We start from the raw sequence: 13891 nt of genomic DNA, 5'->3' as shown, positions 1-13891 counted from the left end.
CCAAACCTTCACCATTAGCCACTGGTAATTAAAAAGCAAGAAAAATGATAAAACCCACAAGTTTCTGACCTGTTTTTAAGTATCTTACTGTACAGAAGTTTACATGACTTTCACAATGAACCCAGGTTCTTAAAACACCAGGATTGCTTGCTCAGGTAAATAAGTAGCTCTGTGAGCAGCAGAAAAAAATAAATTTACATTCCATGTCACTTAGGAGTGTATGTATATCTGCTGCCCCGGGCTAACATCAATTATATAGCATCTTATGTCGACTTCATTGAAAGACCTGTGGTTACCCAACTATTTTTCAAAAAAAACCCAAAACAGATACATTAAAAGGTTGAACTAAAATTGTAGATATAATAAAGCTTTCCCTTGCATTTCTAAAGGACACTAAAGACTAAGAGGAAATAGCTTGTTGACTAAGCAGAACTGATCTTGCTGACCAGAAAAGATAAATAAATGTGATTTTTGCACAAATCTAACTTTCCTACCTAAGCAGTAGCAGTGAGAATATTTCTGTTGTTCTATATAGCTTGTGTGGAAATGTCATTCTCTATATAACTTGTGGGGAGCAGCCACTCAGTGGCTTTTCTTAGGAGAAGTCTCAGCTAAATGCTCTAATAGAGGGAGGATATTTTTCTGAACTCAGAAGATCTGAGGTCTTTTTTGCTTTCCTTAAAAATGCATCACAATAATTTTATCACAAGAAAGTAAATTTCAGTTGATCCTAAAAAACCCCAAAGATAGGGAAACCCAAAGCTAGGGAAACCCCACTCTATACAATAGGTATGTGTGGGCTGTGCAGTACATAGGATACAATAATCGTTGTGAAGAATAGGATTTTTGTAGGATATTGCTGTTTTCACTGAACCAGGTTTTTCTGAGATGAAGCAGAACTCAGAGAATGGTATTATTTTGAACTTTAAAGTATCTTTTCTCAGAGGATTGAAGAGAACTTTAGGAATGGAAAAGCCTCTGTCTCATTCTTTTCTTTCCAGCTTTCAGATACCGTTAACTCAGAGAGCAAAGCACATTTGTTTTAAAATCAGTTGCACAATTCAAGGATTGGAATCATTCCCCCACTACTAACAAGTGGATTTGCATCACAGAAATCAAAGCAGTGTCAGGAACAAAGTTCTGTTTGGGATAAATGCTTAACACCATTGGTGCTCTCAGTTCTCAACTATTAAAATTGTCATCTCGGTGCCCCATTGTGTGTATATCACAACTTCATTTTTGGAAATTTAGAATATGTGCTCTTTGGACCTGCTGACAAGGAAATAATTTTAAAACTAGAAGCTGGGCTTTTTCCAAGGATATAGTTCAGGAGTTTTCTTAAATCAACGTAAAATTATTACGTCCTACAAGAGTGCTCTCACAATAAAAAATATTTCAAATGTGAATAGAAGTAAAAGAAAATGTGAACACTGGTAATTCAATGAAATGTGTTTCCAAATGTAAATATTAATTTTTTAGTTCAAAAAATAAGGCTGTGCTACATGTACTTGATGTGTAGTTAGTATTTCTGATGAAGTTGTCAGGAGAATCCTTAAACCAAGAGTCTTGAACAGAACTATAAGAAACTACCAGAAGTTAAACAGTTTTTAAGATGCTGTGTTTATGCTTGTCCAAAGTTAAATTCAGACTGACATACAGCAGTTTTCCTAACTCTAATTTCAGATCCAAGATTTAACCTTTTTGATGAAAAACTATTGCTTGACTGAACTCTATCTCAACAATAATGAACTCACAGATATCTCAGGTACCAATATCCCCTTTTTAGATTATTAAGCAGAGGCCTATGCTTTCTTTTCTGTGTGTTGATGTTGAAACTTATAAAAGTGGACAACAGTAGGTAACTTCATGGTTGAAAGCTCCTATGTGTGCATAGCAGTACATGTTAATTGTTTTTTCTTAGTGATTTGATTGTTCCAGCATACTTGAGTGTCAATAAGGTGATATGTTTATCCTGGTCTGAGGGGTGAAATGTCATTCACTTCAATGTCAGGCAATAGTAAAATATTTTTCATCTTACATGACCATATTTCATATTGAAAATGAACATGCAAAGCTCTTTTTACGTGATGATTTGTAGCCCTCTTGCTGACCAGGTAGTCTGTAACCTGATAGAAGTACCTTTTGAGAGCCATTTCTGTTGATATGATGAAAATCTAATAGCCATGCTGACAGACTTAACATGAAAATAAAAGGGTAATAAATTAATAAGTTGTCCAATTTCTAAGGTAGTTGCTAAGGTTCCGCAGTTTCCTCATGATATAGATATATTTAGGATGAGGAATATTTTGTAAAGTTACCATAAAACTGTTGTATTTAAAACTCACATCTGTTTTACACTTCTAATTCAGTCTTGCTTGCTCTTGTAGATTAAAGTGGCTGTGTCAGACTAGTGAATTTGTGAGTGAAGAAGCCAAAGCATGTGCATAGAATCGTAGTATGGCTAGAGTTGGAAGGGATCTTAGAGATTGTTGAGTTCCAACCACCCCTGCCGTGGGCAGGGTCACCTCTGTGAAGAGGTATATATTTGTGTATATTCTAGACATTTTAAATTTTAATTTCTAACTTTTCTCTGTCCTTATAAAAGGACATTTCTCATGGAATGAGAAATAATGTTGATTGGTTTCTGTGAGATTTTGAGAAAAATGGGTATTTGAAAGATATATGGGCACAAGAGACAATAGAGAAGATAACAAAATATGGGTAAACGCAGGGCGAGTGTCAGTGGTAGAGAAATGTGGATGAGAAATACTGTATAGAATTTACAAAATGAGGTCTCTGAGCCTGATGTGGTGTGAGGATGTGAACACATAGTCTGGGTAAGCCACAACAATATTTTTGTAATAACTTTTTAATACATTACTAATTATTTGAAATTGAACTGTTTTCTAAGGAATTCATTATTTGTTGCTTGTGAGGCAGAGGCAGTATTAGGGATTTAGGATTGTGAGGTAAAGGTAGTATTAGGTAAGGATAAAAGGGGGTGAAGGTGAATTAATCAAAGATTACTGGGATATAGGAGGAAGGAAGGGAGAAAGAAGAGAGGGTGTAGTTGGTGTTGATTTGTTGAGGCAAGGGTGATGGGGACAAATGCAAGGAACTGGAATGAAAAAAGGTAGGCATGAGTTCAAAGGATGTGACTAGAAAGATGAAAGGGATATTGAAATCTCTGATAATTTTTATTTTACTAATCTCATGCAAATTATTACCAAAAGGCAGACATAGATGGATAGCTAGAATACCAAATTAAGTGTGCAGCATCACAAATTTATTATCTAATAAGGGCAGTCAGGTATGATGAGAATAATTAATTGGTTTTTGTTTTATTTCAGGTGCTCTGAAACACCTGTGTGTGTTACAGATTCTCTTGCTTCACAACAACCAGTTAAAAAAACTCGACAAGACAGTGAAGGAACTGGAAGGAATGATGAGCTTGCAGACCTTAAGTATACATTATTTTTATTTTGCAGAACAGTGAGCAGTAGTTTTTTTAGTGTTTCTTATCAGGATGTTTCTTGTCTGTTTCCGCATCATTTGCAAATAGCTTTTGAAGCTAATTATCAATTTCAACCAAATTTGACAGAAGAAAGAGATCTTTAAGACACAAAAATTCCACAGAGAGTACCTCAACTAAGAAAAAACTGCCAGATGAGTTCAGAAGTTTAACTTCTTTTGGCTGCTGGCGAGCCAGTCTCCTGGATGAGTAGCTTGGAGGCAATCAAAGCAGTTCACTGCTACCTTTTTTGTAAGGGAACATGGGAGTGCAGGGAGATTATCACAGAGCTGAAGGGAGTTGAGAAACGGATGTTATTGCTGTTGGGAGTGTGAGTGATAGGTTATAGAACCCAAATTCCTGCCTCGTTAATTCTGTTGCTTGTAGAACTTGCTTTCTGCATCTTTTTGGCAGACTATGGATTTCTGGAGTCTAAGAATAAATATATGTTAGATATTAAGTATAACAATATTTGTTAAGTGGCATACTCTTTGATATACTGGCTGGAAATGAAAGCAGCATAGGCTCTGAAATTTCAAATTAAGTTATACAAGGCTGTGTTGGCGCCACTGAGTTACAATGTAAGAATTAGCCTCCAGGGAAAGTAGGATTATATGCTATTAACCTAGTGAAAGTGAAAGTGTAAGCAGTCTTTTTCCATGGTTCCTAAAGGAATGTCATCATGGGTCATGCCAAACGCTCAGTACTTTGAGAAAACAGGAAACAACTTTCATGTCTCAGTGACACCGTTAATAGAGGTGACTGTCACCATGCTGTACCTCCTTATACATTCAAAAAATTGAATGCCTATTGCAGGAAAGGAAAATATGGCTCAAAAAGTACACTTTTAATTGAACTTGACACTAGGCCAAAATTTAAAATAAAATCAAGTGTTCAAGATGACGACATGCCAGCCAAATTATTGTCATTTTTTTCATTCTATGCAAGGTGTTGGAAGTGATTAGGCAAAGTGTGGGCAGACATCCTATGTAGGAATGGTGCAGTCACTTGAATTTAATGTTATAGCCCTACCAATTAATAAAGAGTTTCAGCAAGCACAGGGAGTTTGTTCTGCTTGTTGCAACCATCTGTGAGAAATAAAGACAAATAGCAGATAGTTGAAGTGCTGCTGAGGGGTTATGATGGGCAGCCCCAAAGATGTAGTGAAAATGCTGCATGTTGTACCAGCCACCACCAGAGAAAGGCAGGTGTTTATGAGAATTTTCAAACAATGTATAGGATATACCAATCTACCCTCCTAAAAAATAGTTCTCTAGATATGAAAGTAAACGCTAATCAGTGGAAGAAACTTAATAACTTAACTTTATAGTCATTCCTTTGCTGTTGTGAAAAAGTTGTCAAAGAAGTTGTTTCAATGAAATTTCGTAATAATGAGTTCTCAAATTAACAGGAATATTACTGTTTTAGTAACGTGCACTGTCATATTTGAAGTAAATGACAGCAGTAAATGAGCAAAATAAATTTTCAAAGCCTATACATCATATTACTATATCATTTATTTGCCTGTTTGCACTGTTCAGAAATATGAAAAGGGTGCAGAATGTGCTCTGTGTAGCTTTGAGAAGTCCCCATAATTCCCCATTAAAAATAAAAACTGTGCTGGGAGTGGGAGAGTTCTCGCTGTTGTGAGGTAGATCTTTTTTCTTGCCGGACAATCTGACTAAAAAAGCCCACTCCCTAGCCTCCAACACAACTTCTTGATGCATAATAACACTTTATTATTTTGTAGCTTTTGGGGACATTAGACCTATTAAAATGGAGCAGTTCACTTCAGAAGTAGCATCCAGCTGCCAAAATGTTGCCTTTCTCTTCCTTAAGGCTCTTAAGTGACTTTTAGCCACTGCCCCGCGCTGGGTTTGTAGCCTGACACCGTTCTTTGTCAGGCATTTAGGGAATATGCTCAGCTTCTAAAGATGTCCTGAGTGGTTTGCTCACAACAGCAGCCTTTTGGGAGATACGGAGGGTTTCTTTATGGACTCACCTTGTGCTCACATCTCCCTTTTGGAATCCCAGATTTTTGTTAGGTACTCTGTAAATTGCCTCAACTGATTTATTATCCACAGCTGATAACATCTTCTTCAATATTTTTCTGCCTCAGTAGTTCCTTTCTGCCCCATGTGGGTTAGGCACACTGTTTTCCTACACTCCAAATAGAGAAAACAGACAAAGCTGTGGAGGAAGAAAGCATTATCCCTAATTTGTAGAAGTAAAATTGCATGACCTTGACAAAAAGTAGATAGCAGAGCCAAGAATTGATCCCAGATGTTTCGTAAAATAAGTCCATCTTGATCCATACAATGGTTGGATTTATTGTAAGAAGCAGGAGTAGAAAAATTCATATATTCTAAAACAAACCTACAAATCAATGTTGATGAGGGGGGACGTGCTCCAAGTAGGATCCAGATTCAGAAGTATTTAGTGTCAGCCCTGGTTTGTGCATTGGAAAAAGCCTCTCGTGAACCTTCATTCCATTCTACTACCAAACATACCTGCTTTTAGACATCTTTCTGAAACATCTCTCATTCTGGAATGCTTTCATATATATTCTTGACTTGAGAACAGACTTAGCAGATACATACCTAATATTCTTTCTGATTAACACTTTCTAGAAAAAATAACTATATAATACTTGGTTTGGTAAAAATGGAACTTTCTTTTGCTGCCACCTTGTGGGTCTCTTACTACTTTTAAGTACAGTGATTTTTAAAAATGTATTAGAGAATTAAAATATTTCAAGTTCTCCTCTGAGTACATGAACAGGCATTTTCTGTGTAGGAGATACAAAATGCCCATTCCAGCCTTATTGCCCCCTCAGAATACCTGCTGAATCACATCACATGCTGAGCCTTCTTTGCCTGTCATACTCACCCTGAAGAACACGAAACGGCATCTTACAGTTTACAAATCTGTGTGGAATATTTCCAGACTCTTTTCATCTTCTATTACCTCTTATTCACTTCTTTAACACCACCTTTCCTTCCCTAACTGCTGAAATTACATATAACAGTTTTTTTTTATCCTGGAGTGAATATTAGCTGCAGCCTTTCTTAAAAAAGAGAAAACCAGACCAGTGTAGACCTTGGTAGAAGTTGTCAAAGTTATCAATTTAAGATAATTTTTTTCTCTGCTCTGATCTCAAGGTTGCAGCCTTCTGATTATTTTTACTGACTTAGAAGAACAACATTTGCCTAAGGAGAAAAATAGCATTATTATGTTTTTTATTTAGAAAAAAAAGCCCACCCTCAACAGCAATTGTTTGTTTGTTCGTTAGCTGATCTGGGAATGAGCCAGTTTCTATTTTAATCAACCTCAGATACTACTCTCTTGAAACAAAGAATACTGAAGTATTTTAGTCGAGTTGCTAACGAGCTCCTGGAGCTTCGTTCCTCGGGTCGCAATGAAAGGTGGTGGGGAAACATCAGAAGAGCTGGGTGTTTGCATTTTATATTGTGTCTCTGGGCTAAAAACTTCATATCCACTATAATAGGTGTCCTAAGGCTCGTCTGGTTTTAGTAACTCTCTCCCCTTCCAAATTTTACATCTTACCTTTAAGCTGTCACACCTAAAAGACTACCATTATTTAAAATAGGCGTCAGCTAACGATCTGTGAGAAAATCAAAGGCAAACACTTGGTGGTTTTATCTGTATATCATAAAAAATAGAAAGAAGGCTCCAACTCCAAAGGTCTGAAGTGTGTGATGGCACCTTTACTCAGTTCTTGCCCGTGGTATTTTGCATCCTCAGCAATAAGCCACTGCTCTCTGTGTTCAGGGAGTAATTTTGTGTGTGTAACGAGACTGTGCTGTGCTTACCCAGTGTAAGAACAATTGGAATTTGATAATATGTCGTATAAAATCCGTGGCTGCTGGTGATCTTTACTTTTCCTGCCTTGCTGAGTGAGTTGTTTTCCTTTTGCTGGATTTGGTTTTCTCTGATGTTGTTTGATTTTTCTCTGTATAAATTTTGCAGACCTATTCCATAACCCCCTGGCAGAGGACCGAGACTACCGGCTCTATGTGATACACTGCCTGCCCTCAGTGCAGCTCCTGGACAGGAAGTGTAAGGATTGCTTTCCTCTTTCCACCAAGCATTGACACTTGCTTTTCGTTTTAATCAGTTTGGAAAACAGGTGAATTCATGTTGCCTGTTCTTTTACATCCGTTTGTTGATTTAGCGAAATACTTAATGAACAGGCACCTTTTTTTTTTACCAGATTTGTCAAGCAAATAGAGTTCACATGACATAAACAGTTTACTTTGCCAAATGTTCTTGATTTCTGTCTTTTTAAATTGTATATGTGTATCTTGTATCTTGGTCTTGGGTAAGACAGGTAAAAGCCTGTGCTTAGAAACAGGTACCTACATTCAAAGTGGTATATTCATATAGTGAGCATGTTTCTGTAGATATGGCTAATATCCTCAGCTATCTACATGTTTCTGTATAGTTAAATATGTATATGAGTGTTTCTTGATGAGGTACATGCTGACCAAGCTTTCAAACAGAGTATTTCAGAAAAGCACAGTCACCTTTGTGCTTAGGCTGTTTTATTAATGATCATTTTAGACTAGGGAGTGATGACTGAAGCTTAATGTGCTGGAAAATAGGTGTTGCATTTACAGATCTGGAAACACTTCCGTAAAACTTCCTGGATTTCATCTCCTAGATATGGTTATACTGTGATCAGTCCTGGATTAGGACTTGGGGCATTAATTTCTATCAAGCTGCACTCTGAACTTTGTATTTAATGAACTATTTCTCTAACATTACAAAGCTTCATCCCCGTCTGTGGAACATGACCCCGGCGGAGTCCTGGCTGTCTCCTGTACGCGAGACGTGCTCACGCTTCTGTACCTCCAGGCAGGACTACTGCAGTTCCTTCCTAATTGGTCCCCAAGACACCGTGACTTAAAAACTTCCCTGCATTCAAAATGCTTCTGCCAGATTTGGTTACTTCTTCTAAACCTTTTGCTCACTTCTGTTCCGTCGCCGAAGCACTAGCTCAGTACGCAGCTCGTAGCACTGATGTTAAAATCCCCTGTTTGAATTAACAGTCTTGAACTTTGTTTAGAATTTAAAGTTATTTTTTAATTAAAGTGCAAAGCAGGAAAATTTAAAGCTATTCTTTCGATTGCACTCCTACAGTTTTCTCTGTAGTTGAGCGATGGGAATTGAACTGGCTTTGAACCAGGACACGTTTTTGCTATTCATAAAGAGACTTCCACATCTTTACTGACTTGTGCAGTAGATCTCATTTCAGTGGTATCAAAAGTCTTACTTTCTGGTTTCTTGATTTAAAACTTCTGATCCTACTGCACTCAAAAGACAGGGCTTCACCCTAAAGCCTTAGGAAGTATCACTCCACGTTCCCATTTTGAGTTGTTGTGCTGTTTTGCAGATTTACACTGCTGCTGTTACAAAACTGCACCAAAAAAAAAGCGGATCACCTTCATCAAGATGATCTTTAAGGTCCCTTCCTACTCTAACCATTCTATGATTCTGCGTGCAGATAGATAATACCAGCCTTTTCAGTTGGTAGAAAAAAATGTTTTTATATCCCTTTTACCAGTAGTTACACAAAAAGAAAGGGAGTCAGCGCTTCTTCATTGCAACCACGAAAGGTCTCGTCTCCTGCATTCAATTGCTTTTGGAAAAAGAGTAAAGACATCCCTGGAAACTACAGCAGGACCCAGCAGGTGCACTCAGCCAGCCAGAAGACTGATAATGCCCTCAGGTATTTATCATAATGTAAGGAAAAACATACATTTTTTAGGTGACTTGAATTAGAAAAAGTTCTTTTCATTCATTTAAGAAAAGTTATTGGAATTAGTAATAAAATATATACATGAACTGAACCAAATTGCTTTGTGAAGTGGTAGCAGCAACAGGCAACAAAGGTATCCTTCTGCTAAGAGTATTGTGGCAAATAAGTTCTAGTTGCTTCCTGTAGTTATAGAATTGTCTTTAAAGACAGCTGAACAAACAAAATTCCATTTTTTTTCAATATATGCCTTATGAGTGTTTAGTTTTACTTCTATTTCATTCAAAACATCTCAATACACTTCTAGGCTGGGTCTTAATGATCAGCATCATAGAGTTTTGATGCCCTCTAGTGCTTTTATAAAATAATCTCTTGAAAAAGGCATTTTCTTCTAAATAGCATTTTAAATTTTACACATCTTGCCTAGATTTGTAAGCAGGTTCTTCTTCATGCTTTCCAAGCTGAGAATGTTTTAATGATGTCTTATAATAGCATATAAAGTAATTTTTAGAGTTCTTACAACACTCAGATCTGGAAGACAGCATGATCCTGACACATTTTTAAATGTATATACCACAATAGTAAACCGGAAAGGAGTGCATTCAACAATAATTTTGAAAATGTGGGGAAAAAAAAGGATAAGTTAATCATATTTAATAATTTATTTGGTTTTCTCATAATTATCAAAGTAGGCATACAATTGTGTTTGTCTCTGCCATACACTCACTCACATGTATAGACAGTGGCATCATTTTTCTGTGAAAGAAAAAAACACATGGAAATGTATGTGTATGGGACATGAAATACAAGAACTACATAAACTTAAAAAAACCCAAACCAACAATAGATACTTTCTTCCACAATAACTTAATGAAAGATGATCTTGAATATTTCAAATTATCTGGTAGTTTTCTGTTCATTTGAACAAGTAATTTTGGGTCGGGGTGGTAATCCCCAGCTAATTAAAATGCTGTATTAATGGTTTAATTTGAACTTTTTGTTACAGGTTGTGAATTTGGAAATCACACAAATAGGTAAGTAATTTTTTTTATTTTATTTTTCTTTTGTATCTCTGAAGCGTTTACTTAATTTCTTTTCCTTGTGCCTAAGAAGTACCCAAACCAGAGAAAACATCCAGTAAAGAGGAGCTTTTGAAAAAAATTCTGATCTTTGTATTTAACGTAGTTGCAAGTCTGTGCTGTTCTGATGAGACAGACTACCCGCTGCTGCCTGAAATGTGATACTGAAAACCATTCCCCATTTGGAAATGGGTATATAAAAATGCTATTTATTTGTAAGATCAAATACAAATCACTAGAAAAAGCACGCTTTAAGTATTAGAGCTCAGAATAGCTGTTCTGTATTATGGCCCTGACTGGCTGTTCACAAATACATACTCTGAAAAATATTACGACTTGTAGAATGAAACTTTTTTAGTCTGTACTCGATGTTACTTTTATTCTGTTTAGTTTCAAAATCATAGAAATAAATGAAAAACTTATCTCCGTTATCTCTGTGTCTGGATTGAGGCAGCATAAAGGTTGTGTTTTAACGTGATGACATTTTTAGATGCTATCTCTATGAGTAAGTTTACAAACTTCAGATATCAGGCTTGTTTTTACTTTGTGGCTTTACATGGGAATATATTTGAAATTTTTATTAAAGAAAATAATAAAAGCCAACATAGGATGATATCCTTTAACAATGTGATTTTATGTAGGTACTCACTTGAGTACAGCTCTTTGCAATACAGCTAGTTTTGGTTTAAAAGGAATTCTTACCTGCTTTGGGTGGAATTGGCTGAGAGAACTGAGAGAATGGATGTGCAGCGTCCTCTCCATCTCATGCTGGTGAAATGGAAAATAGTCCCCTGGTTTATATTAGGGCTGTGTTCCTACAAGTACATCTTTATGAAATAAGTTCCTACAAGACCAGATTTTAATATTGTATCGGAGTTAAAAGGTTTGGTCTAACACAAAAGTCCTCAATTCTGTATCCACGTTGTGACTCCCACTTTCTCCCCGCTCCCATTTCCCCCTGTCTCCCAGACTGCAGGATTCATGACCAACACGAGCTCCCAGTGTTTGGGATCAGAGCTCAGAGGAGGGATGTTGCCGTGGTTAAAGGATCCGTGTTGAAATAAATGGGCATTTGCATTAGTGGGTATCGTATCACTATGAAATCATAAAATCAGTTTTATTGTTTCCATTGAATTAGAGCATTAAAAGTATATAACAATAATATTTTTTGGGGAAAAAAAGCAGTGAGAACAAAAAACCATTCTAAAGTCTGCTATAAATGTATTTTAAATAACTTATGGCATGAATTTTTTTCATTAGGATCCTGTGATTCTGACCTTTTCTCATTTTGTTTTGCTTTCTTGAATTTGTTAACAGAAGGAGGCCTTCCCAATATTTCAAAGTCCTTGCTGTCAGTGTCACTATGACTCCTAACTTCACTTCCTACACAGAGTGGGTCCAGTAAATTAGCTCCAAAGCAGTTTGGCAACACTCAGATAACACACATGGGCTGTTCTCTCTGCAGGGTGCCCTTTGAGAACCCCGACGATGCCGTTTTACTGCGGGCAATGGCCCGGTCTCTGATGGCATTTTCCTCTGTTGAGTGGAACAAAGTCCCCACCTGCCGAGAACGACGGCTTGAGAACGGAGCAGAAGAGCCCCAGGAGAAGCTGACAATCCAATTCAGATGAGAGGTTTCTTCTTTAAGAAGACAAAATGATTCCTCTCTCTACTGTGAAGATAAGCCTCTTATGTAAGTTAATACCTCTATAAAACAAGCACGCTAAAACATGCATCTAATTAAATAAACTTCCAGCAAAAAAAATATCAGTGTAACTTCCCTTTTATCATCAGATATATAACATGGAGAGTGAAGACATTAAGACAGCAGGTGATAAATAGTGGCAGTGTTACAATAGACATTGCTTGGGATGCAATTCCTACTGTACTTTTGATATCAGAAATTATTAAGGCTAAACAGCAGGGTAATTTTTAAGAAACTAAATATAAATAATTTCGTTCCTTTGAGTTTCTACTGGAGAATTAGACTTATTGTGTTTACTAGCAGTAATTGGTCTTCCTCCCTCAAAACAGAGATAGGAGAAAGCAACCATTAAGCTTTTTTCATTTCTGAGAGGGATTAAAGTTCCCATTTGCTAATTTGTGTGCTCCACACTCCCCACGGTAGTGCTTGCTGTTGGTTCCCAGTGTAGTGTAGATGTTGGATGTTGTCCAACCAGCCACGAGACAAGGAGAACCACCGCCCCGTGCACTTCACTTCAAAGGAGGTGCTTTCCATGCACTCAACCTGTCAAAAGGTTTGAGTCTGTTTTAGAGCCATTAGTGCAAAAAGGAGTAACGTTAGCCATTTATATGAAAAGTAATACTCCAATTACAAAGGGAATTTCAACTTTTGCCGACACTTCCCTTCAGTTAGATGAAGAAAAACCTTCAGAATATACCTGCATCAAGAATCTGAAGTGATTTGAACATGCAACATTTAGCTCGCTAGAAGATCTGCCCAGATAGTTTGAGAAGCTTTGAGATGTTCTTAATTCAGTCAGATTTCCCAAGGTGAAGAACAGAGTGGAGGAGAGCGTAGATCTGAAACAACACTTAGCCCAAAAGTGAAGTAGGGAGCAGGAGGGGTGAGGGAGCAGCCTGGGCAGAGTCACAGCTGCCACCTTCTTACACCCTGCAAACAGCTGAAGAAGTGAGAACTCCCTTTTCCCCAGTGGAGGAGAAAACCACACACCCTTGAAGGTGCAAAAGTGTGTCTGTTGGCTTTGCCCCCCACAGCTGGGCTGGTCACCTGAAGCCTTGCCAAGGAATCACTCAGCTGCACGTGAGTTTTCCTTCTGCTTTAAGTTCCTTCTAAGTAACATTCAAAGATGCAGTGAACAAGGATTGGCACTCAGCTCGGTTCTTTTAAAAAACTTCCCTTTATTCTTCACAATTTATCCCTCTCATCCTTGAACTGAAGAGACAGGTACATTCCCTGCACAGGTGCATTTACGGATCCTCGCTCTTACAGTTTGCAGAATATTAAACAAAAACCTTCAATATATTAAATAATAAAAAATTAATAGTGTTTTTCCTCTGCTTTGAGGATGGTCCTTATTCCTCTAAGTGGAAGGATATTGCCATGTTCAAAACACCAGTTACTCATCCAACAATTAGAGAATCTCAAACTTTGTTTTGCAGCAAGAGATGTTACTGGTTGTGTCATTCCTGTGGATTTCCTGAGACGCAGCAGTAAATCCAGGTGAAAACAGCACAGTTAAGGGAAGCTATTTCCTAAATATGGTATTTAGTTGAAATCCCACTTGTATCAATGTATACAGGAATTTTCCCACTTAATTCACTGCAACCAGATTCAGGGTGAGCAATATTAAGCATCATTTTTGTTTATGAAATAATTCATAAGCACCATTCCACCGTGCTCTAAGGCATCTTTACCTGAAAGCTGAGCTTTAGAAGCCGTTACTCTTGTCAGTCCAAATATTTTTTACATCCTTCTGGTCTTCCCTTCATTAGACTTTGACAAAACTTGGAATATTTTTTGACCAAAGCAATAGGGAA

General features: G+C 37.2%; 1 protein-coding gene across 6 annotated transcripts in view; it reads left to right on the top strand.

Moving 5' to 3' along the window:
- The window catches only part of LRRC72 (leucine rich repeat containing 72), a 48461-nt gene extending 36363 nt beyond the window's left edge, over window positions 1–12098 (top strand). For 2 of the 6 annotated variants that reach the window (XM_014937699.1, XM_014937701.1), the window contains 6 exons: window positions 1684–1765; window positions 3351–3464; window positions 7502–7591; window positions 9099–9263; window positions 10297–10324; window positions 11835–12098. In XM_014937699.1, the coding sequence (XP_014793185.1) occupies window positions 1684–1765; window positions 3351–3464; window positions 7502–7591; window positions 9099–9263; window positions 10297–10324; window positions 11835–12000 (645 nt within the window). In that variant the 3' untranslated portion in view covers window positions 12001–12098. Of the gene's footprint in view, window positions 1–1683; window positions 1766–3350; window positions 3465–7501; window positions 7592–9098; window positions 9264–10296; window positions 10325–11338; window positions 11454–11834 lie in introns of all 6 variants that reach the window. The other 4 variants (XR_001411449.1, XR_001411450.1, XM_014937700.1 and 1 more) reach the window with 4 other exon arrangements.
- Window positions 12099–13891: the final 1793 nt, after the last annotated feature.

The sequence above is a fragment of the Calidris pugnax genome, unplaced genomic scaffold (genome assembly GCF_001431845.1).
Source record: "Calidris pugnax isolate Ruff unplaced genomic scaffold, ASM143184v1 scaffold11, whole genome shotgun sequence".
In the NCBI taxonomy this organism is placed as follows: domain Eukaryota; kingdom Metazoa; phylum Chordata; class Aves; order Charadriiformes; family Scolopacidae; genus Calidris; species Calidris pugnax.
Note: the sequence above shows the minus strand (reverse complement) of the source record. Positions and strands in the feature narration are given on the sequence as shown.